General features: G+C 40.1%; 2 protein-coding genes across 2 annotated transcripts; one reads left to right on the top strand and one right to left on the bottom strand.

Annotated features, from left to right (window-relative positions):
• Positions 1–1,625: 1,625 nt before the first annotated feature.
• LOC114559828 (SH2 domain-containing protein 7) lies at positions 1,626–7,946 on the bottom strand. The gene is made up of 9 exons (XM_028584776.1): positions 7,375–7,946; positions 5,358–5,475; positions 5,138–5,259; positions 4,487–4,653; positions 3,734–3,823; positions 3,079–3,244; positions 2,846–2,998; positions 2,033–2,728; positions 1,626–1,931 (listed from the first exon to the last, which is right to left on the bottom strand). The coding sequence occupies exons 2-9, from the start codon at positions 5,392–5,394 to the stop codon at positions 1,884–1,886; spliced, it is 1,479 nt and encodes a 492-aa protein (XP_028440577.1). The 5' UTR covers positions 5,395–5,475; positions 7,375–7,946; the 3' UTR covers positions 1,626–1,883.
• On the top strand, positions 7,466–22,430 carry tbc1d2b (TBC1 domain family, member 2B). Its single transcript, XM_028584773.1, has 13 exons — positions 7,466–7,930; positions 8,717–8,867; positions 12,073–12,247; positions 13,575–13,729; positions 13,925–14,166; positions 15,782–16,204; positions 16,283–16,393; positions 16,580–16,776; positions 17,697–18,191; positions 18,279–18,396; positions 18,665–18,850; positions 19,460–19,581; positions 19,966–22,430. Exons 1-13 carry the CDS (start codon positions 7,589–7,591, stop codon positions 20,159–20,161), a joined length of 2,913 nt encoding a protein of 970 aa, XP_028440574.1. The 5' UTR covers positions 7,466–7,588; the 3' UTR covers positions 20,162–22,430.
• The last annotated feature ends 73 nt before the right edge of the window (positions 22,431–22,503 follow it).

Genomic DNA, 22,503 nt, shown 5'->3' with positions numbered 1-22,503 from the left:
TCATTTTAGCTGACGCTTTTATCTTCATATTGAGTGTCTTAATCCACCTAAAAAGAGGAGGATGTTGAAGTCAATTTAACACTGTGCAGTCATCAGAGCAGCCAGTTAATTCTTCCATTATCTCCAGTCCCTTTATGAGGGCAGCATCAAATATTCAGGGCAATTACAGTGCTGATTGTGTGGCTTCAATAATTACAGGTCTCACGGAGAACATCTGTTTAATTATGATTCCAACAGAGAAGCTTCTGGTGCAATGTGATACTGGGGCTGTAAAGCAGCCATTACTGTAAGCAACTGTTTCTGTGGTTGAGAGGGGCCAAACTGTGTAAAACGCACACTGATTTCACTCCATGGGAGCTTTTCTGTTTTAATTTGATGTGATTTAAGATGGTGCCTCAGGCTTTCAATGCATGAGGTCTGACAAACTGCTTGATCACAGATTATTCTCTGTGTACTGTATTATATTTCCTGCATTCCTACATGCAAATATACATGCATTTTAGCAATGATTTATTTATTTATTTCTAAATACTTCTTAGTTCACCTTCATGTCAAATGAGAAAACTCAATCTGCTGATGAGTGCCATGAGATACGGCAGAATGCTCCAGGAGAAATAAGTGGACCTTTCTTTTCTTTCTTCCTTTTTTTCTTGCAAACTAAAGAGAATAATAAACCTTTAACTAACTCATGACTTTTGAACACAATTATTAACAGTTAAAACCCCACTCATGAGTGATTTATTCATGCGTATGAAAAATTCATGTTTTATAACACAATTTATTTTATGTGTTTATACAAGTATTATCAATCATCCATTATGGCTAATTCGTAATTGTTGACAAATACATTAATAAATACAAATAATACATCATAGCATGTTATAAACAAAATTATTAAGTGTTTATATACTGCTTATAAAGGCTAAAATGGGGTTAAAATTAAAGTGTTTCCAACAATTTCTTTTTGATTTATACTGAGTTTGAAATTATTTTAGTTATTGTAATTCTCTCTTAGCAATCCACGTCACAGCACCACAAAATTGTGTTATGATAATGAAACAAAGATGTGTTTTCTCTTATTATCCTGAACCTATAGTGCATAGTGTTTTGTCAGAGTGTTATTCACGGGTATAGAAACCCACTGATACACCGTCAGGCACTTTATCATCTTTATCTAAGTTGTGAAAGAAACTATGTCAGAAATGTCAAAATATTGTTGATCTTCTGAGCTGAATGATAAGATATTTAATTGGGTTAATATATCCTGGTTTGTATTGCATCACTTTCAGGGAAAACCAGCCATGTTCCACATTAAAAACAGTACTGTATCTTTTCCTATATGTAATCACTTATAGAGATAACTATGACCACGGAAAGCATTCAAGTACAAAGAAAGGTTATACTGTCGTTTTAGTGGCTACAACTATAAATAGACAGATAAAAAGGGCAGCAGATGATAGAAGATAATAAATGACATTTCAACATCTTTGACACTCTTTCTCGTTTCTATACAGACGTTTGAAATCTGTATGCAAATGACGTTTCCTGTGAATGAAGTGCAGCATTGATGGTAGCAGTCTGTAGTCAAAATATTTTTTAAGAGCAGTAGTAAACACAGTACACCCTTTTTCTCTGGAGAAAAGAATTATGACTTTTCCTTCTTGAATCTCTCATTTATTTAAATGTAAATGCATAATCATTTTTAAATAAATACATTAAAAAGCAAAAATACAGAAGATGTCATTTGAATAGCTATGAACATGTAAAGTAATGTTGAATATGTAAAAGAAGCTTTCACAGAGTGTTCTGTATATTAGGCAGCCACTGTAGTGTCAGAGTACAATTAGTGAACATTTTCATCAGCAGCTGGTAAGGTAACCTTTTCACCATTTCCTCTTGGCCTCAGGAAACAGCCATTTCCATTTATCGTTCTGCAGGAGGTAAAAAAAAGTTAATCAATAAATAAATAGGATGAACAATAAATACAACTTTTCAAGTATTTAAATGAAAGCATTTTGACGACATTACTAACCTTCAACCCCCAGGAAGAGTGGTTATGTTTGGGCCTGATGTTCTCCAGAGGCTCATAAGTGCTGCTGTTGGGTTGAGGTGTGTTCTCGTGGCCAGGAATCAGCTCATATGTATTGTTATGAAGAAAGCGGCCAACGGTGGCTTCAATGGGGACCTCATCATACACTGAACCACTGTGCTGCTCTGCTGCCGATGATCTGGCCCCAGAGGGTGTAGTGTGTGGGCTACCAGGCCTGCCAGCCAGGTGATAGACAGCGCTGTCACTCATGTTTTCCAGGCTGTTGCAGCTGCTGGCTCTGCTGCACGAGTCTGTCCTCTCTGGCGCCGGGCCAAAGTAATTGGCTTGTCTGACCGGCCTGGGGGAAAGTCTTGGTGGTGTGTGGGGGGGTGCACTCAGCCTGCAAGACTGCTCTCCATCAGAGTTGTTGTCCAGAAGCGTTAGAGATCTGCTCTTGGTGTCCAACAGGCCGAGCTCACAATATACAGACTCTGGTCCAGCTGGAGGACTACACCTGCTCTGATCCTGGGTTGGGGATCTCCCAGCTCTCCCTGGATTATTGCCAGGGAAATTGTCCTGACAGATGTGTCGGGATCTCGGTATCTCCCTAGGTATTTGCTTCCTGAGCTGAGCATACAAAATGTCATTTACGGGGCCACTATCAAGGTGCCTGCTCCTCCGAGGCAAAGGTGGTACTTCCTGTTTTACAAAACAAGTGTGGTTCTTAAAGTTAGCTTGGAGGTATTAATACAGCAACAATTTCAGTGACACATTTTAGTTAGAATGATCTCCCTGTAATTTATGGACTGTACTCGCCTCTAGTGTCCTGTTGCTCTTTGGTGGTCGTGCAGGCGGCTGCACTGAGGCCGATTTCATCTGTGGTTTTCGTATGTTCTTCACAGCTTCACAGGCCACAGGCTTTTCTTTAGGGCTAACCTGGATGGTATCGTACAGCTCTTTATCCAGTGCCTACAAGAACAAAACAGCAGTAAGACCCTAACTCTCGATCAATGTTACTTAAAGAAAGTGACTCAGGAGTTTTGTCTCACCTCAAAACACGAAGATGTCAGGTACTCTCCAAACGGCTGAATGGAGCTAGTCTTGTAGTATTCTATGAGATCAGAGACAGAGTCGTGCCCTTTAGTGTCTCCACAAACGAAAAACTGCCCTGATTCACTTTGGTTTATCACGAAATGTCGACACCGATCCCTGCCTCTGCAACAGGAAATTAAAATGTATTAGATTAAAAAAACACAAAACAACATAGGTTCCTTTGGTTAAAATGACTGAAATAAGATCTGTAGTTAAGACAACAAAAACGGTATGATGTTGCATGCAGTGTTAGATTAATGCACAACTGAAACATCCCATGTGTGACTTTTGGAGCTTGGATGTCCACTGATAAAGTAATCTGCTAAAATAAATAACTTAAAGCAATTCCAGAAATATAACTTCAGCGGATTTGGCACATAATCCTCATATCATGAGCCCTTTGCAACACTGTTTACATCTGTACTGTACTTTAACTTGTAGAAGCATTATTGATTTGTTAAGATATACATGTAATAACACTTATGAGCATTTAAAACAGAGGCAGAAATTGCATTCAAAAACACGCCAAGTTTTTATAGTGAGGTAAATTTCCAAATGACCTTGCTATAAAACACAATCAGTAGGTAACAGGTTGTTCAACCCAATACTCACTTATAAGACAGTATGTATCCGATGGCCTTATCACTGAGACGGATTAGGAAACAGCCCAGCTCCTTTTCTCTGAGTATTTCTTCACCCTCCCTGTAGATAGACCATGAAGAACTTTAAAACCCAAACTTAGAAAAGTGTTTCCCAAAAGCCCAATTTGGCCTGAGTTTACAGGAACAATAAGGCTGATCACGTATTCACCTTGGAAATTACATTGCATCAAAGGAAAATCCATTTTGTCTCCGGGTTTTTCCATAAACCTGTCATTTACCAATACACAGGTTCTGACGAAACTGTCCCTTGTGATCTTTATGTAGGTGTCTACTGTATGTCAGCCAGGATGGATAGGTCCTAAATGTCTGCTTTAAATGTCACCGCAGCTGATCTACACTCTGACCTATACATAAATAAATTCACTTAAAATAATAGAGCTTAAGTAATAACCCATAAACATTTATTTGCTTTACCAATAAAAAAAAAAAAAAAAACACCTTCTACATTAAAAATGCAGCATTTGTTACTAATCTGTGTAGTATAGAGTTATATAGTAGTTATATAGTAGTAGTTTGTAGTAATTAATACATAGTTCTATATATAAATAGGATGTATAGGCACTTTTATGGAGAATGCAATACCTTTGTTGTCACAAACATATGATTATAACATTGAGCTTTAAAGTTGATTCTCAACCGGCAGATAGTTTGACAGAAATAACAATCTTGGCTCATAGCCCACTTAAGATGTATTTATACTTACTTTCTTGTGATGAAGCCCAGGAACCAAGTGGGGAAGAAGCCGTTGTGGACAATGAGTGGAACTTGAGTCTCTATGAACCACTTTGAAGCCAATTCCCTGAGTCTTCCTTCAGTCCCCTCAACATGAGAATCCACTGGTGACTCCCTTTGCTCCATCCTTGCCTGGTCCTAATCAAAGCCACACAGACAGCCGATGAAGACAACCAAGCATTCATTTCCCTAACGTACGCAGTGAGGGTGCATTTAAACAGTCTAATTTGCTTATTTTCCAGGAGGCGTCAACCAACGATTAAAAGTGGCTCAATATTCTCATTGTTGCAAGAAATACCGGATCGTTCATGAGCTTAAATTTTAACATAAACTGTAATATTTCTTTCCTGTTAAATCGAAATATTTATTAAAATTGGGCCACTTAAACTATTCAGAATCCACAATGTCCAAAGTCCATTCACACTGTACAAAGAAGGCCATTTTCCCTTTTCATACAACAAGGCTTTTATTTACATTGACATCCTCTGCTGTAATGTCACACTGATGTTAAGCAAACTGTTTGTCATACTTTGCATGGAGATATATAGTTAATAAGTTAGTCATTAAAGCAGTAAGGGACTAGTTCTGGTGAACATGGAAGTGATCTATTAACAGTTCTTACCTTAAAGCAAAATGTCAGACAGGTCCTGAGGCAGGGGGATTTTCTAGGTCTGGGATCCTTTGTCACTGACCCTGATCTGGGTTTCTGTTGTTTGTACCGTACACAGCAATTTCTTTCAATCCCTAGAAAAATTATTAAAAAAAATGGACAATGAGACTTTATTCTCAGTTGAATGTAAAGCCCAGAAACTGTTATCATAAGGTGAGAGATGTGTACATACCTGTCCTTAAGCGTGTGCAGTTTGAACCTGGTGTCATTTCAGCAAACTTTCAAATGCTTCTCTCAACTTCTGAACAGTCTGTAACATCCAACCGAAGGTGTTCTGAGGGAGTATGACACTACACGGGAGATATAGACAGATGACATTTACAGTTACACACACATTTTTCCACCGGCTTGGAAAGCAGTGCTGCTCCGCAATGGCACAGCAGAGTTCATACAGCTCATTTGCATAATAAAGACATCTAATGGCTGCTGAACAAAGCAGGAGCTTCCTGAAGAGAAACGGAAAGTAAGCTGTATAGAAACTGTGGTTTGTATGCACATGAGTGCGTTGGTTGCAAGAGGAGGTGTTTTTACCCACAGGCTGTGTGATTACTGTAGCAATGGGAGATAAGTTGCGTCAGCAGTTGATCTTCTGTGTTTTCTGACCTGGGTTTGCAATGAATTCAGATCAAGGCAGGAGCAAAATGTGTGAAAGAATGGAAATGTTTGGGAAGATTCACAGAGATCTGGAGGGCATAAACAAAACTCTAATAAGATGAGAAATTTCCAAGCCCTGTTTTTAAGGTTGTCATAGGCTGAATAATGGCTAACTCATTCCCCCCATGGCTGAGACAGTCACAATGAATCATCTCTCTGTTGGTTTCTTCTCAGCAGTAGGAAGTCCCAGTGGGGGAGAGACAAAAACCAGAAGCAGTCTGTGTCGTATTGAGCGGGATGAGATCTCAGCATTCCCCAATGATAACATTGCTTCAACTTTGATCCCAGAAGCTACACTGCTACTTTTTCCTGTGTGAACAGTCTGGTTCTGAATGTCTACAAAGTTTATTTTACCTCTAATTTGCATATAATAGAAATGATAGGCCTAGTATCCATGTACCCAGCCAGCGTTTACCCAACACATGCACTGTTATGTTCCATGTATGACAAAGTAATGCTACAGTGTCATGACCTAGAATTTCAACATCATCTCAACAGTGCTGTCTGTCAGTTTTAAACGTGTTTGTGAGTCATTATGTGCTCCTCTGTGGGGTTGAGAGGTTTGGGGTCAAATGTTATCACTGTTTCCGCGTTTGTAAAGATTCAATAGTATCATAGGCCTATACTATAATAACCTGTGCGTGAACAGCATATAAATGTATTCTATCTACAGCAGCCAAGGATAAACAAAAAGGAAGCATCGTTTTCAGACAGTTACCAGACAAAAGGGTCTTTAAGATCTTTTTTCAGTCTTCTGGCGACATACGTATGAGGAGGATGTGGGTGTTTAAAAGGTCACAGTCAGTTGACGTCTACAAAATGTCCTTACAACAAAACTACATCACATCACCTTTAAATCTAATGGTGAAACAAGCATCCTCACACACATCTTAGCTCTTCCAGAAGTAAAGCCAAAGTTCATTCTGGCCGAAATAATCATTAAACAAAAAGTTATACAGCTATCACATGTGGTTTTCGGGGACCCACATGCATCATGCCATAGCATGTTCACACAGCTACAACCATCAATCAACCTAAAGCATGTGGAAGAGCTTGTTCATTTGTGCAGCTCCAGAATGAAATCTGAGTTTGGCAGGAAATATTCCAACAGGCTATATAGGTTATAGTACTCAGTTTTACTGTATGAGTCACTCTGTGAATACATATAGTTAAGTGCATGTCAACATCACATATTATACACTGGTGAAAAAACAGCTGTAGACTAGAATGATTTATTGGTCAATGTACTGTAGCTCCTTTTTAAGAGTACGCCACTATATTTTAGAGTCAAATGCTCAACATTTCTTTCACAGTAACAGTACTAGTTACCTATCAGATTATTTACATACAAAACCTGCGATTTGGGGAGATTTTCAGTATTTTAAATCTCCAGTTAGGATGGTTTTAATTAGGCTTTGTCGATAAATTGAATACGTCTTTAATTCAACATCAAAACAGGAACTATTATTCTATTTTACTTGTAACAGGTAAAACCATAGACAGTATATAAAACATGGGTAAAACATGTTTTTTACCATTAGCAGCTGGAGTGTCTCAGGTTGCACATCTGGTCAAACACCACCACCCAGCGGTAATGCATCCTCAAACATACACAAGTAACACCACGTCACCGTTGAAATACACTACATCTCCCATGCTCCCCCTCTCCAAGAGGCAGGCTGTCATGCGGATGGAAACAGGAGTGGGCATCCGCTGCGCTGCACGAAGAAGAAACTTCGAGGAAAGAAGATGCACGAAGAGGAGGATGGCTGCGACGCAAACTCCTGCACAGCTTCCCGGATTGTGGCCTGCAGGTCTGTGGATGTGGCCGAGGTCGAGGGAGCGAAGGAGCAGGCCTCCAAGCTGTGCGGCTACTTGAACAAACTGTCCGGTAAGGGGCCTCTTAGGGGTTACAAGCCGAGGTGGTTCGTGTACGATCCGAGGAAATGTTATTTGTATCACTTCAAGACTCCCCAAGATGCCTTGCCGCTCGGGCACATCGAGATAGGCGATGCGTGCTTCAGCTACGATGTGGAGAGCGAAGAGGGTCAGTTTGAGATCCGCACTGCGGGGAAGGAGTTCCTTATGAAGGTAGAAACTTTTCCGCATGTGTTGCACTGCTTTGCTGTCATTTGTCGCTTCCTTTCTTGTTGTGGAAAGGCACACGCACCCATTCCAACCTGATTTATTCTCATCTTAGATTTTTTTCGGACATGAAAATATTTCTGCTGACCGCTTAAAAAGTTGTCAAATCACAAGATTTGACAACTTTTAAGCTGGCTAAAGAAAAAGAAAAAATCTATTATACACGTGGATGTTTGTTAGAAAAGATCTTAATCAGCACAGCTGATTGTCCCAAACACACACTGTCAGTCCACTGTTTAGTGTTTACCTAGAGGTCATTTAGGCTCTGATTGACATGCACATGAGCTCATCCGCCCTCATGACACCTTTGTTTTGCAAAGGGTCATCTCATGTGATGGTGTCTTTTTTGCTGTCATTTGACTGTGACGGGTTTCGGTTCCCAGACAGGTGCTTCTGGTCTCTGGTCTCACTCAGCCTGGCTGCCTACTAAAGGCTGGAGCATTTTCAGCAGATGGTGTGAATGGTTAATACCAAACAGCTTGCACTGCCCAAGGCTGGAACTGAGACTGAAACCAGCATCTGTGCTCATTCACATGACAGATCCTAATAGTAACCTGCTATTTAAAGTGCACTTGGGCTGTTTCATATGCTTTATTTGATTTCACAGCTGTCGCTTTTTTTCTAGCCAAGGTGCCATTCCATTGATATTGATGTTTGAGTTGCCTTTTAACCTTTGATCTCTATGATAGGACTGACTTGTGTGAGTAACTGTGTTTTTGTGTGTGTTTGTAGGCCCCCAGCAGGCAGGTAATGCATTACTGGCTCCAGCAGTTACAGCAGAAACGTTGGGAGTACAGCAACACACGAGGCTCCGGTCAGAGAAACAGCTGGGGCTCACCGACCCCGGCCCACCCTTCCACCGGCCTCGTAGGCAAAGACAATGGTAGGCAGGTACACACATACACACACATATGTATGGTTTGTATGGACACTCATTTTCACGGCTCTGCTTCATCACGTCCAGGCACCAGGTGAAAGTAAACACCTGTATCTGATGGATTCATATTTTCACAAATGCTACACAAGTTGAGTTATTTTGTTGCCAGGTTCCCGAGTTCCTACGATAGAGCATGTAGGAATGGTTATATCAAGCTCTGATTAAATGAGTAATCAACAAAGGGCAAAAGAAAGGAGTTCAACTCTGTCTGGGGTGTGTTTTATTTGAATACACTCGGAGAAACAAAGATCTCATTGTGTGAACTGCTTATTGTTTTCAAGTGTTCTCACAAGCATCTGCTACTGTAACATGGCTAAATGAATAGAAACAATATAAACATGAGGATATATATCTCAGTCCCAGCATAGTCTATATTTGTTTCGGGATTGTTCAGGTGCTGCTGGGAATTCTGCCGGATGTCCCTAATATTTGGCCGGATGTAAGTCACCTTCCGCCTCTTTGTGTTGGCATTCTAAACTTCGGTCAATTTATTCGGACTATGGTTAACTGCACCTCGAATCTCTGCAGGGTAAATCAAGACATATAGCTAGACTATCTGTCCAATCTGAGTTTTCTGTTGCAAGACTAAAACAACTTTTGAACGTACACATGTTCCTCCAAAACAAGTTCCTTCCTGATGCTATTTTGCAGAGGAATCGTCATTTTGTCTGGGGCTTAGCGCCGCCCAAGACGATTGTGATCGGTTTAAAGAAATGCCAATAAGACATAGCACATTTTTCTCCCATTCTGGAATGCTTTGTGGACTAGCCTGGCCCTTATCCGCAGCGCTGTGGAGGAAGGTCAGGCAGTGTGTGACTAGTTCCAGCATAATGTGTTATGCCAATCCAAGCACTGTGTGAGCACCGAAGTTTAGTTTGTCTCAGTTGTAAACTATGCACATTCTAGGTGTTGACCCTTGACTCATTAGTCAACATCGACAAGTTAGTCACAAGGTTTGACTGGAAGAAAAGTTAAGTACAAGTTATTTTAAGTTAATGTTTCTTGCTACACCTTTTCAGTTTTGGCTGGTTTTATTGATTGTATTTGAATCTGTTCTGAGCCCATCATTCATCTCACAGATTTCACTTATTATTTGTTATTATAAACTATTGTTTTATAATGAGCTGTCATCAGAATTAGCCTAGGATTTATTGCCAAGTAAGTAACACTTACAAGGAATTTGCCAACTGTTAAACCAGTGTTTCCTTTAGGATTTCTTTTTTTACCAGTGGGGGCAGGTCCGCCGAGTGATGCGCGTGCCCGCTTGCGGTGTGAAGCGTATGTCCGCCAAATTCTCCGACATGCGCTACAATGCAGCCCTATTTGCGACTATTATCGCCATCACACCCCCAACCGGCCCCGTCAGACACCGCCTACCAAGAGTCTGGGTCTGCCGAGGTTTCTTCCTAAAAGGGAGTTTTTCCTCGCCACTGTCGCAATAGCCACTGCCGCAATAGCCACTGCTAATGCTTGCTCTTGAGGGAATTACTGTAATTGTTGGGGCTTTGTAAATCATAGAGTGTGGTCTAGACTTACTCTATCTGTTGATTGTCTCGAGATAACTCTGTTATGATTTGTTACTATAAATAAAATTGAATTGAATTGAAATTGAATTATTTCTGATACCGTGGGGGGGAGAAATGTTGTCGTGGGGTGCCGCCACAGTCAAATCAACATAGAGGAAACACTGGTTTAACAATAGGAATAGAATTCTAATAAAATGCATTTTGTAACACACTTTTTGCAGGTGAACCTAAAATGTACATGTATATAATGCATCCTAAATCTTGAATGCAACTATTTACGTATATCAAACATTTCATTATTTCAAAATAGTCTTGGCTATTCTGAAAAAGAAGAGGTGCAATACATCCACGTTTGAAGCTAAGAGAAGATTCAGATAGTAGCATGAAAAACAATGTTTTGACCTCGGACCAAAAGGGTTATTGTTAGAATATAAGATAAGATAAGATATTGTTTTTGAGAGCTTTAGTTGTTTTTAAGTGACTCAACTTGTTTTGACCGTTCTAGCTGAGTTGAATGAACAGCGAAAGCCTCTTCCTGTTCCTGTTATCACATACACATGACTGTTTTTCTTTTTAAAAAGGTTTGAAAAATTCACAAATACCCATGTTAACCGTCTTGTCAATACGAATATAGAGGTATTTAGTCAGACAAATTGTAATACCTGATTTTGTAAACATTTCTCAACCCCGTAGAGACAAATCATTTTAAATCATCAGTCCTACAAAAAGTAGCTGTTCCTGAATGTAAATATATAGAATACATACATTTTTAACACCCCTTCTGTCTCAGAATTCCTTGACCTTTTGTCAACGAGCTGTGTGGGAGCAGGATGTGAAATCACATTAATGTCTCCTTAACTGGAATTATCCCTCTGGCTGTGCTGAGGACATTAAATGTTTGATGTTGCCCTTTTTGCACAGCTAGTCAAATATTAACATGCCTAAGCTTTTCTTTACAGTATAACCAAGATGCAAGACTGTTGGTAATAGAGTATAAAGGTTTAGATACAGAACAGCCAAACAAACCATGCTGTAACACATGAAACTAATTAGCTGTATTAATTAAAGCTGGCACAGGTTTAGAGAGGATGGCAGGATTTGTTTTCCTTGTCCTTGAACATGTCAGTTCAAAAGTTTTATCAGAGCTAAGGGAGTTTGATCATTGTCCTACTTGAATTGCAGCGTTACAACAACTATGTGGTTGCAACTAGCTTCCGTCTTGGGTGTGACGGCATAACTGTGGAGCTGTTTGGCCATTTAGAAAATGTCCCCACGCTTCCCCAGCTAATTTCATACAAAGAGGAAATTTTATATATAGCCTTCATGGCTAGGAAAAGCTGCATATGTTATTTTCTGTAGGTAAGAGAGCTGCTCATGAAACCACAGACATCCACCCTGCTATAAATGGCATTCTGTGTAACTCGAAATATAGCTCCACTTAACTCTGGTGAAACAATTCAGGGTCAAAGACGATCTCAATTCCTCAACAAACACATTGATACAGCTCCTGCAAAACCGCAGTGGTGATATGAGTAATGTGATATTATTATTATTATTATTATTATTATTATTATTATTATTATTATTAGTATGTTGTTGTTCAAATGTACTCTGTTTTATTTCAGATGCGCCTGTCTTTGAGAAGCTAAGTGACAGCATGGAGAATGTCCGCAGCGACTTTGCAATGGAGACAGAAACAGATGGCGGGGGAATGGTGGGGATCCAGTCAGCCAGAGGGCCTTCTGCCGCGTCCACAAACTCCCTCAACTTCTCCCTCAAAAACTTTGGTACAGAACTCAGGTAAGGCTGAACGAAAGCTTTCTGCAGCCTAGCAGGATAATATCGTACCCACAGTTTTTAAAAGGATGTGTGTTTGTTTTGAGTCCCTGTCAAACAGGCACAACTAGTTTGTCTACTATGTGCCCCGATAGAGCTGTATTAAGAAAAGAAGATACCTCTTCAGTTTTTCCTGAGGTTGATGGCAGTAGAGGAAATGGTTGCATACATAGTTCACTAGTTGCTCTAGTGTGCAGTCATCAACAGTTCCCCTTTTTGGCCATACAACACATCTATTCAAATGATGCAAAACACTGAAATGCTAAAAATGTGACATGATGGGGGATTTTGCTTTGTATGCGTGAACATTAGAGCTGCGATGCTCCCTTCTCCTCGTAGCATGTCTCCTTACCAGTTTGTTCTACTTTTTAATTACGATTTAGCTTCTCCGATTTTGAAATGCATAGAGTTTTATAATGATTTCTTAGTTATAATGCACCATCAGTGAAGAAGCAGCTGAAGCTCAAGAATGTTAACACCAGAAATGTGATCTTATAAGATGCTTTGCGTCACTGTTATGCTCATAAAGCATGAGTGAATTCATTACAGGGCTGCTGTAGACCGATAATTTATTAAAATTGATATGTGTCTTTTCCATTACATGGTCTTGAGGTGAAAGACAGAAAAATGTGGCTGAAATCCAGTTTAGTTTATTAGTTTATAATGTTGTGGACAGTCCCCCTTAATTAACTGTACAGTAAAAGGAGCAGCTTTAGCCTCTACGGCTAATTTCCACCTGTAGTCCCTGGCCAGCTGACAATAGGCATCCTAAAATACAATGGTTAACAAATTAAAATAAATTGCATTACATCTATAATGTAATTTGTTGGGTATACGAGGTGCGAGGAAGGCAAGAGTTGCATTCTGCTGCACACAAATAGTCATGTGGTTCGGTTATCTCACATTTAGAAGTGTGAAAAACACAAGTCTCTATGGGCTTATGGTATACATGACAATGTTAATTTTACATTTAGGAATGCCTTCTATTTGTGTTGAGACACTTTATTTCTACGTTATGCTCCCCAAGCTGTGTTGTGCGTTGATAGTTTAGTTAGTTATACAGCTGCAGTTTTGTTGCCCAGTGCCTGTTAGGAAAACTGTAAAGACCTCAACAAAGGCTGTTTGTGCTCATGTTACCATTTACTAAGTAGCAGAGCATCAGGCTTTCCTGCAGTTTGCCCTTGATCCCCGTGGATTTGAAAAGCATTCACATTATAGCAGTCGCTTAATGTCCAGCATAACACTGTAGCTCCACAGTCTTCACCATCTTGTCTGGTTTCTGTTCTGTCAGGAACTCCATGTCATATCTGCGACCGGGCAGAGGAGGTGAGAGCAGACGCAGTGTGTTTTATACCAACAGACAGAACAGTGCAGAGGACTGGGAGCTGGTGGATGCTCCACCCAAGGACTTCCCTGAACAGAAACCTCATCCAGACACACACAGACGTACGTCCACTCGCTGCTGCATAATTCTCCCTCTGACCGGGGTTTGATACTCATACTCGGCTTAAATTCTCCAAAGGAGAATTGTTTTTGCTCAATGCTATGACAAATGGACAAACAATGCATTTTTCCAGAACGTTCCTGCCTGCTCCAGCCCCCTGAGTCACTTTTATTACGTATTTATCTCTGCTCTCTCAGATTCCTTTGGATCAGCGTTTACTTTCGACTTTGTGCGTAACTCATCGCGGCCTAGGAAGCCGCTTTTGGGCTCTGGGAGGGTCAGTCGCAACGCTGAGACGCGCACTGCTGAGAACTCCCCAGTGGAGTGTAATGACCGCAAACCTTTGGAGATGCAGCTTCGCCTTCAGAGCCAACAGGAAGAACTAAGTTGCATGCAGCAGGAACAGGCCAAACTCCGAGAGGAGCTGGCCAGTCAGAAGGTACAGTTATCTCCTTATTTCACATATACGGATCACATGACATGAAAACATGACATTAGAATTTGGAGAAATGGTTACAATTATTTGGATTTTGTACAAAATGTTATCACTAAAGATAGTATTTAGTAGTATTTACTCAATTTTTCTGTTCTCAAAGTCCTGTTGGGTACCTAAAAAGCACCAGGATTGATTTTATGTCTGAATTATCCATATTATGGGAAATACCATGCTGTCTGGAGTGCTTTTACTTTCATTTTAGTTAATTCACAACAAGCCTGAGGTTGTGGTGTTTGACTAAGCGGTTTGGTGTTATCCTGATGCTCTCATTAATACAGGAAGACAGCTAATGATAAGTCATGCTTAAGCGAAAAACGAGGAAACAGCAGTTCTCTTAACAACAATCACAGCTGTGTCGATTCTTCCCATTTCTCTCTGTTCTTGTTTTAGTGTTTTGAGACGAGCCGATTGGTCACAATGGCTGCAACGTGAAGTGGTTTAAGAATGAACTGAGTAACTCTAATTAACTGGCTGGATCTTTGTAACTGACGGAGCTGACATTGCATTGTTAATACTATTGTTTTATGGCCTCCAGGTAATGTTGGGCCTTGACTGAATTTGTTAGTAACATTGCTAAGAAAGATATTTTCCCACATACTCTCTCTTGTTTATGGTGGTCATGGTGTTTGAATACAGAGGCAATGTTTCTTGAAAGACACTATGTTGGCGTTACTAAGTTTAATCCTCACTGTGGGCAATTTTTTCTACTTTGTTAGAAATTAGTTGCCAATAAAAACTGTAATTGCATGTCACAGAAACTGTATCTGCATCAGTGCAAATGTGTGAGCCAGGTATTTGCACATTGTTCACATTACTATATGCATAGTTATGGTAAACATTTGTTGTTGAATTTCATGCTCTGATCTTAACATATTGCTGGCTTTGTTACATTTTGCTGCTTAGGTCAGTATGACTGTGGCGTCTGTCAAACAATATGAACTAGTAGAATTTCTCTTGGGAAATGAAATAGCCGAGGTGTTAAGCCACCCAGATCCTGATGCATCCCGATGCATGCAATTTAGTTAGTTCATAGCGGCTAAAAAATAGCCACGCTAAATGTAATGGTCTCTGCAGTGTGACATGGTGCCTATGTTTATTTTCCATGAAGTATAAAGTGAAAATGTGATTTTCATTTTTATGATATTAGGTGGTCTCCGTTTTAGCCAAAGGTGGCCAACCTCTGCTTTAAAACATGCAGGCAAAAATAACAGAATTGTTAGAATTTTTTCTAGATTCATGCCCTTATGTAAATAGGTTTGTAGATGGATATGAGGTCCACATAGTAAACTAGTCAATTGTTAAAATAATCAAATACAATCATATTATATGATACAATGTACATGTTAGTAAAGAAATGAATGACTTGTTATTTAACTTACTCTAAGCTTGTTATGCCTGTGCACCCAGCAGTGTGAACTGAATTCAAATTCAGTTCATAGTAAAAATGGTGAAATCTCAGCAAACAGAATATGCAGCTGTCCCTAAAGAGTGCAGTTGATTCATGTTTTACATATTTGTGAATTTGCACCACAAAACAAAATCCTCCTTTCTCAACCAGGAGCTGGTGAGACTCCTACAGCAGACTCTGAGAACCTCCCAGTGCGATAGGCAGCCAGTTCGCCGTCCAGCCCCTGCTCCAGATTCATCTGCAGCCTCAGACCAGACTCAAGATTCGGCAGTAACCCAGGAAGAGATCGCCCAGTCGGAGGCCCTGCTTCAGGAAAGAGATGGACAGATCCAGTCCCTGTGTGGCCACATGGAGCGTCTCGCCTTGGAGAAGGAGAGTCTGCAACAAGAGCTGAAGGGCCTGAAGATAAAAGTGGGAGAGATAAACGACCAGCTGGGGATGCTGATGGAGACCATTCAGGCCAAGGATGAAGTCATCATCAAGCTGTCGCACCAGAGCTCCGAGCAGAGCGGCAATCCAAACGACTGTTCACCACCTCCCTACAAAGAACAGCAGGAGGTGGACGTCCTCAGGGTACAGTTTAAAATACGTTTTCATGGTTTGTAGTCAAGTTTGTACTCTGATTAACTGAACATGTTTCTCACATTTCAGGACAGTCTTCAAGGCTACAAATCCCAGAACAAGTTCCTGAACAAAGAGATCCTGGAGCTGACAGTATTACGCAGAAACGCTGAGAGCAGAGAAAAGACTTTAGAAGCAAAGGTATTCTATTGTGTTTGTCGGTAATGGTGCATTATTCTGTTAATAGAAACAGGAAGTCTGACTAGTATGTAGGGGAAGTTAGCTGGTGCCCTCCAAACCTAAAAGTAGGAACAATAAATAACAAACCATAATGTTGTCAGTTATGATAACGATACTCATAAGATTTCTCTGTTATCTTTGCTGCAGTGTACGGCCCTGGAGGCCAAGCTGTGTCAGGTGGAGAGTAAGTATCTGGTGCTGCTTCAAGAAGTGAGGACCCCGGTGTGTTCGTCTTCAGAGCAGAGCCCAGCCCGAGAAGTCATCTCCAGATTATTAGAAGATGCGCTGCAGGCAGAGAGCTCCAACCAGCAAGATCACCCCATCTTTAAACCAAGTACTGTCAGGTATGGACTATGCCAAAAGAAACGATGTAAATTATGTTTTTAATTTGGAACAGATTTATTTAAATATGTTGTTGTTGTAAAAGCAACTTTAAACAATTATAAAGCATTTCTAACATGTATGCCAAAGCCAGACCGATATATCAGCGGGCCAATATTAGGCATTTTCCAAACTATCCATAAATTAATATTTAAAAAATAAAATAAAAATGGACAAAACACCCTTCAACCATGTTATGAGTGTTGGCGTTGCATAGTTTGTCCGCCAGAGGGAACTCTACAGTGTCTCTGTTGGCACCACTCTTAGATTTTTGTTGTTGTTATTTATCAGAACTTTAATATATTTTGATGTTCCTCTGTTCTGTTGTGACAATCAAAACAAACAAGTTTATCTTTAAACTGCATTATCATATTATTTTAGTGAGGACTCATAAATAACTACAAATAACTAATGTTAGGGAAATCTGTTTATTTTTTTCTGGATTTTTAAATAATATATATATATACATATCGGCCAATATATCGGATTTTTAAATCACTGAATATTTGTATCAATATCGGCCTTAAAATCCTTTATCGGTCGGGCTCTAGTACGCACGCTTTGCATAAATCAATAGCCTTAATAGAAACAAATGCAATGCAGTCACTACATCTGTTTTCATTTTTCTTAACTGGAAAAGCTACTTCAGCTTATTGGTATTTTGTTTGCTATTGATGTTGCTCTGACTTCTGTGCAAGCTCAGGCATGTCTTTTGGGGCTCGTCGAAATGTATTGTTACAAATTTTGGAAATCCTGAAGTGACGTAGCAGGTTAAGCAAATGTGGGTCATTTTAAAAGTGTGAATAACTTTTGGAATGAATTGAACATCACTGATTGCTAAATATTATTTTTGCATTTTCTCTCTTCCTTGATTTGACATCAGTGAGTATGACATGTTTGGCTTCAAGACGGTCCCCGAGGAGGAGGAAGAGGAGGAGAAGCTGGTTGCGAGGGTGAGAGCTCTGGAGCTGAAGTCCCTGTCCATGACAGATCAGGAGGTGTCCGTCGGGGTGAAGTGGGAGAACTATCTGGCCAGCACCATGAACAGGAACCTAGTGCGCTCCCCTGAGCTCAAGGCCCTGTTTCGCTCTGGTGTGCCCCATGAGCACCGGTCCCAGGTGTGGCGCTGGTGTGTCTCCTTCCATGTCAAGAAGTTTCGGGACCACCTGGCGCCCGATTACTATGAAACCTTACTTAATGTGGCCCAGGACAAGCCCAACCCGGCCTCGAAGCAGATTGAGCTAGACTTGCTGCGTACTTTGCCCAACAACAAGCACTATTCCTCCCCGAGTGCAGGCGGCATCCAGAAACTCAGGAACATCCTGATGGCTTTCTCCTGGAGGAATCCAGATATCGGCTACTGTCAGGGGCTAAACAGGTACAGGAGGGGTTCTGTTTCTCTCATTCTCCTTCTCGCCTTTTATGCCTTGTAACCAGTCTTTTTTTATGCATGTGATTTCTTCAGGCTGGCAGCTATTGCCTTGCTCTATCTGGACCAAGAGGACGCCTTCTGGTGCCTTATAGCCATTGTGGAGGTGTTCATGCCAAGAGACTATTACACCAAGACTCTGCTTGGCTCACAGGTAAACAAGCTCATAGGTTATAGTCTAGCACTGGGACAAGTTGCCGCCTTCTTACCATAGTTTACAGGTTTCTCTGATGTCAGTGTGTCATATTTATGTGACTGTGTGGCTCATGACTGATCATAGAAAGAATGCAGCACAGTAATCAGCACTCTTTGCTTTCTTTGACTCCACTGGATTTGACCCCATGTTTTCTCCTGCTGTAATAAATAAAGAAATCTCTCTTAGCGATAAAGAATGTAAATATATGTTGGTTGTGTCTTTGCAGGTTGACCAGCGGGTGTTCAAGGACCTGATGAGTGAGAAGCTCCCCCGGCTTCATGCCCACTTTGAGCAGTACAAGGTAGACTTCTCTCTCATCACCTTCAACTGGTTCCTGGTGGTGTTTGTGGACAGTCTGGTGAGCGACATCCTCTTCAAGATCTGGGATGCCTTTCTATATGAAGGTCCAAAGGTGAGGCGGACGAGAAAGTGAAACTATGATCCTCTAACCTCACACAGACAGATTTCTAAGGAGACCTTTGAAAATAGTTGTAGCCATTCAGTTGGCTGACTTAATGTTTGCCACAGATGGTATGTGGATTAGTTTTCTGTTTGGGTGTAAACAAGTTTCCACATGTGCCACTTTTCTACTGTGTCTTATCTTGGGTTCTTGGGTTCCAGATGTCTTTTAAGATGTGAAAATATGCTGGCTGTTTAACCCCGCTGTCTCTCCCTGCTGAGCAGCTGCCCACAGAGCAGCGGCTCTCACCAGTTCTTCGGAGGCTGACCATTAAATTAGGAAAACAAATTAATATACCCCTCCCCCCAAAAAAAATAAAAAAATACAACCGCCGATATATTCGTCAAATCACCCAAGCCTAGCGGGAAACACAATTTTATTCAGCTGTTATCTCTGTAACGCTGTACTGTGCTGTGTGCTCAGACATTACAAATAAATTCCGCCTCTAGTCGTCTGAAGTGGCTTTGCATGTCAGAGGGATGATGCGTTATGCTATACGATCACTAATGGAAAGTCATGAGGCAGATTTTACGGCTTTGATCATTTTTTTTTTCTCCACAGATCATATTTCGCTTCGCCCTCGCTCTCTTCAAGTACAAAGAGGAAGAGTTTTTGAAGCTGCAGGATTCCACAGCCATCTTCAAATATCTTAGATACTTTACACGAACAATCCTGGATTCAAGGTACATCAACTGCAATTTGTTTTGGTTTTTCTGAGGGCAGTGTGTCTGCAGTAATAAGGAGCAAGATGGCTGCGTGGCTGCTTATCTATGGTCTATGAGTTTTGCATAGTATTGTATAGAAATTGCAATAAGCATTAAAGCTGATCAATAATGATCAAATCAGAACAGTAGGTCTGGATCAGTTCATTCACTGATCATAATACATAAAACTTATTTTTTCAGATATTGGTAAGGACTAGACACAGTCACCTTAAACAAATCTATAAAACAGGGACAACAGGATGTCATATCTGCAAAGCACAAAGCATGCAGAACAATAGAGAACTATCCCAGACTGATAGGATTGTGTCTTTTTTTTTCCTTTTTTTTTTTTTTTCCCTCCAGGAAGCTGATGAACATCGCTTTTGTGGACATGAACCCGTTTCCCATGCGGCTAATCCAGAACCGTCGCTCCTTCCACCTAGAGAAAGTCCGTCTTGAGCTGACGGAGCTGGAGGCGATCAGGCAGACTTTCCTCAGGGAGCGAGAGACGAGTCAAGACAGACGGAGCTTCGTCAGCGACGATGAGGAGGATAACTGACCTTGAGCTTGTTGAGATTCCAGGCCTTGTTGCTGAAGTATGAAGACAAAGAGATGGTCTCCACATACAAGTGATGTGTCACAGTTACAAATGGATTTTTTTCCTAAAGGATTGTTGGAGTTGGTCTCCGAATCAGAGTGGGACCAATCAACCTTCTATACATTTTGAGTGAAATCAAAAGACCTAAACATTTCAGGCCGAATGAGCCTTCTATCAGTATTCCTGCCTTTTTTTTGTAAACGCTTTATTTGTATGCTTGTGTGTTTATGTTACAGCCAAAACAATATGCTTTATCAACGGTTCTTCAACCTTCAATGCCAGGCTACACTCTTGCAGTCCGAATCATCAGTATTTGTTTTAAAACATGGCTGTGATCTTTTAGTAGTTGGAGATTTTATGCCTGTTGAAGGAATGATTGTATTTTTATTTTTTACTCTTGTTTTTATTTTTGCTTCCTCTGCCCCCAATTCCTTTTCATACATGTCTTAAAATTGTTTACCTAAATCTTTTTTTGTATACATATTTTCCACATTGCCACTCAACAACACATTTTGTGTTTGATCCCTGTGTCTCTCAATGCACTTGAATCACTTATGCTGCAATTGCAATTTTGCTGAAACTTAAAATGTAAGTCTTGGAGCCTTCTGATCACTTGGTCAGTCCAAAATTGTACATATCATTCCAGCCTCTAGGGGTGTTTGTGGTTCAAAGAATTACACACAAAGATAATTTCAAGTCATGTATTATCACTGACATGAACAGCATGTGGAACATTTGGGGGATCTGTTTTATATAAATGTATCTCAGGATTCAGATCAAATAACTACAGACACACCAACTAAGCCATCATACTAATGGTGTCAGCCAGTGTTGTGTCTTTTCCCAAAGACATGTCTGAAAAAACATTTTGCACCTTCATTTGTGCTTAAACTAACAGCCACTGGATTTGGTAAGGAGAATATTTGAAATTGGCATTGACTTCAAAACACCATCAGTGGATCCCTACAAATTACCTGATTATCTGACTATTTTATTATAACTATTCTAAAATCTATGTATTAAGATGAAGCCTTGTTTTAGTAATGTTCTTGATTTTTCCAAACATTAGTTAAGGCTGTTGAGTGTTTAAGGGATTCGATTTCCCCTGACTAAAACCTATTTTGCAAGAGATACAGCATGTGCTTAGTGCTGGGGTTACTTTTCTGATGTATTTGCATCCATTGTCCACAGTGTGGCAGTATGACATTTCTCTACCCAGTGTTTACACTAGTTCACCGGTACCCTCCACACAGTATGATTTTAGAGTTTATTATACTGTATTGATAAAATGGCTGTGAAGTCAGTCTGTTTAACATGATTGTGCAAAAAATGGAAATATGATTTATAATCTATGAGGGAAATGTTTTAGGAGACTTTTAGACCTGTGTAGCAACATCTTTCCATCTTGCACATGCAGGTACTTACAGATGACAGTTTACTCATTAACACTGACCATATTCTCTATTACACCTGTTTTTTCACAATTTCTACTGTCTAACAGACCAGGATGAAAAGGTTTGGTATACCTGCTTATAAAGAAACCATGTTTATATTTTGTTTGATTGGAAATCTACAATAGAGGAAGACGTTCTTTTTCTCAATTATCCCCTTCTCTTTTATGCTGATACATTGTTTACAGTTTGTTATAACTTTTAATTTCCTTTATTTTTTTTGTTGTTGGACCACCTGAATTTATCAACAGATGGCAGAATTGGGGTTGTTTTTATGATGGAAATGTGAATGAAAAAAATTCCTGTAGAAGTAGAGATTTAATTTGTTTTTCTTCATGAGAGCAGGTCTCTCTAGAGATTCAACTTTGATTGGTTTAAGAAGAAAAAAAATTCTAGGTCCACTCATTTTGTCAAAGGGCTCATACAGTGGGTTTGCTCATATACGCATCTGTTCTAGAAACTAACTAGTTTGAATGCATTTTTTGTTTCATTTTCACATGGAATAAGCTACATTTAATGCCATCACCTTTTCTTTTTTTTCTGTCTTTCTTTCCCAGCAATGTATTGCACAAGTGTAACGTCAAAATGACATCAAGCTATTATAGGGCACTTCAGTTTTTTTGTATGTAAATCTCTATGGTATCTTGGTTATGGTTAATCTGTATCATTCGATGACGAAAAGTGCAAAGCTTTATGTTATAGAATTACTTTTACGCCACTTTGTTTTTGTAATATCAGTTAAAAGACGAATTCAATAAACAATGGCTGGTTGAGTGTGATCCGTCTCATCTGCAGGTGTTCATAAGGAGTAAAAAAACAGCTTTCTGTAGTAATCCTCAGTTCTTTAAATGC

The sequence above is a fragment of the Perca flavescens genome, chromosome 8 (assembly GCF_004354835.1).
Source record: "Perca flavescens isolate YP-PL-M2 chromosome 8, PFLA_1.0, whole genome shotgun sequence".
Lineage (NCBI taxonomy): Eukaryota > Metazoa > Chordata > Actinopteri > Perciformes > Percidae > Perca > Perca flavescens.
The sequence above is the reverse complement of the archived record's forward strand: the minus strand, read 5'-3'. Positions and strand labels throughout refer to the sequence as shown.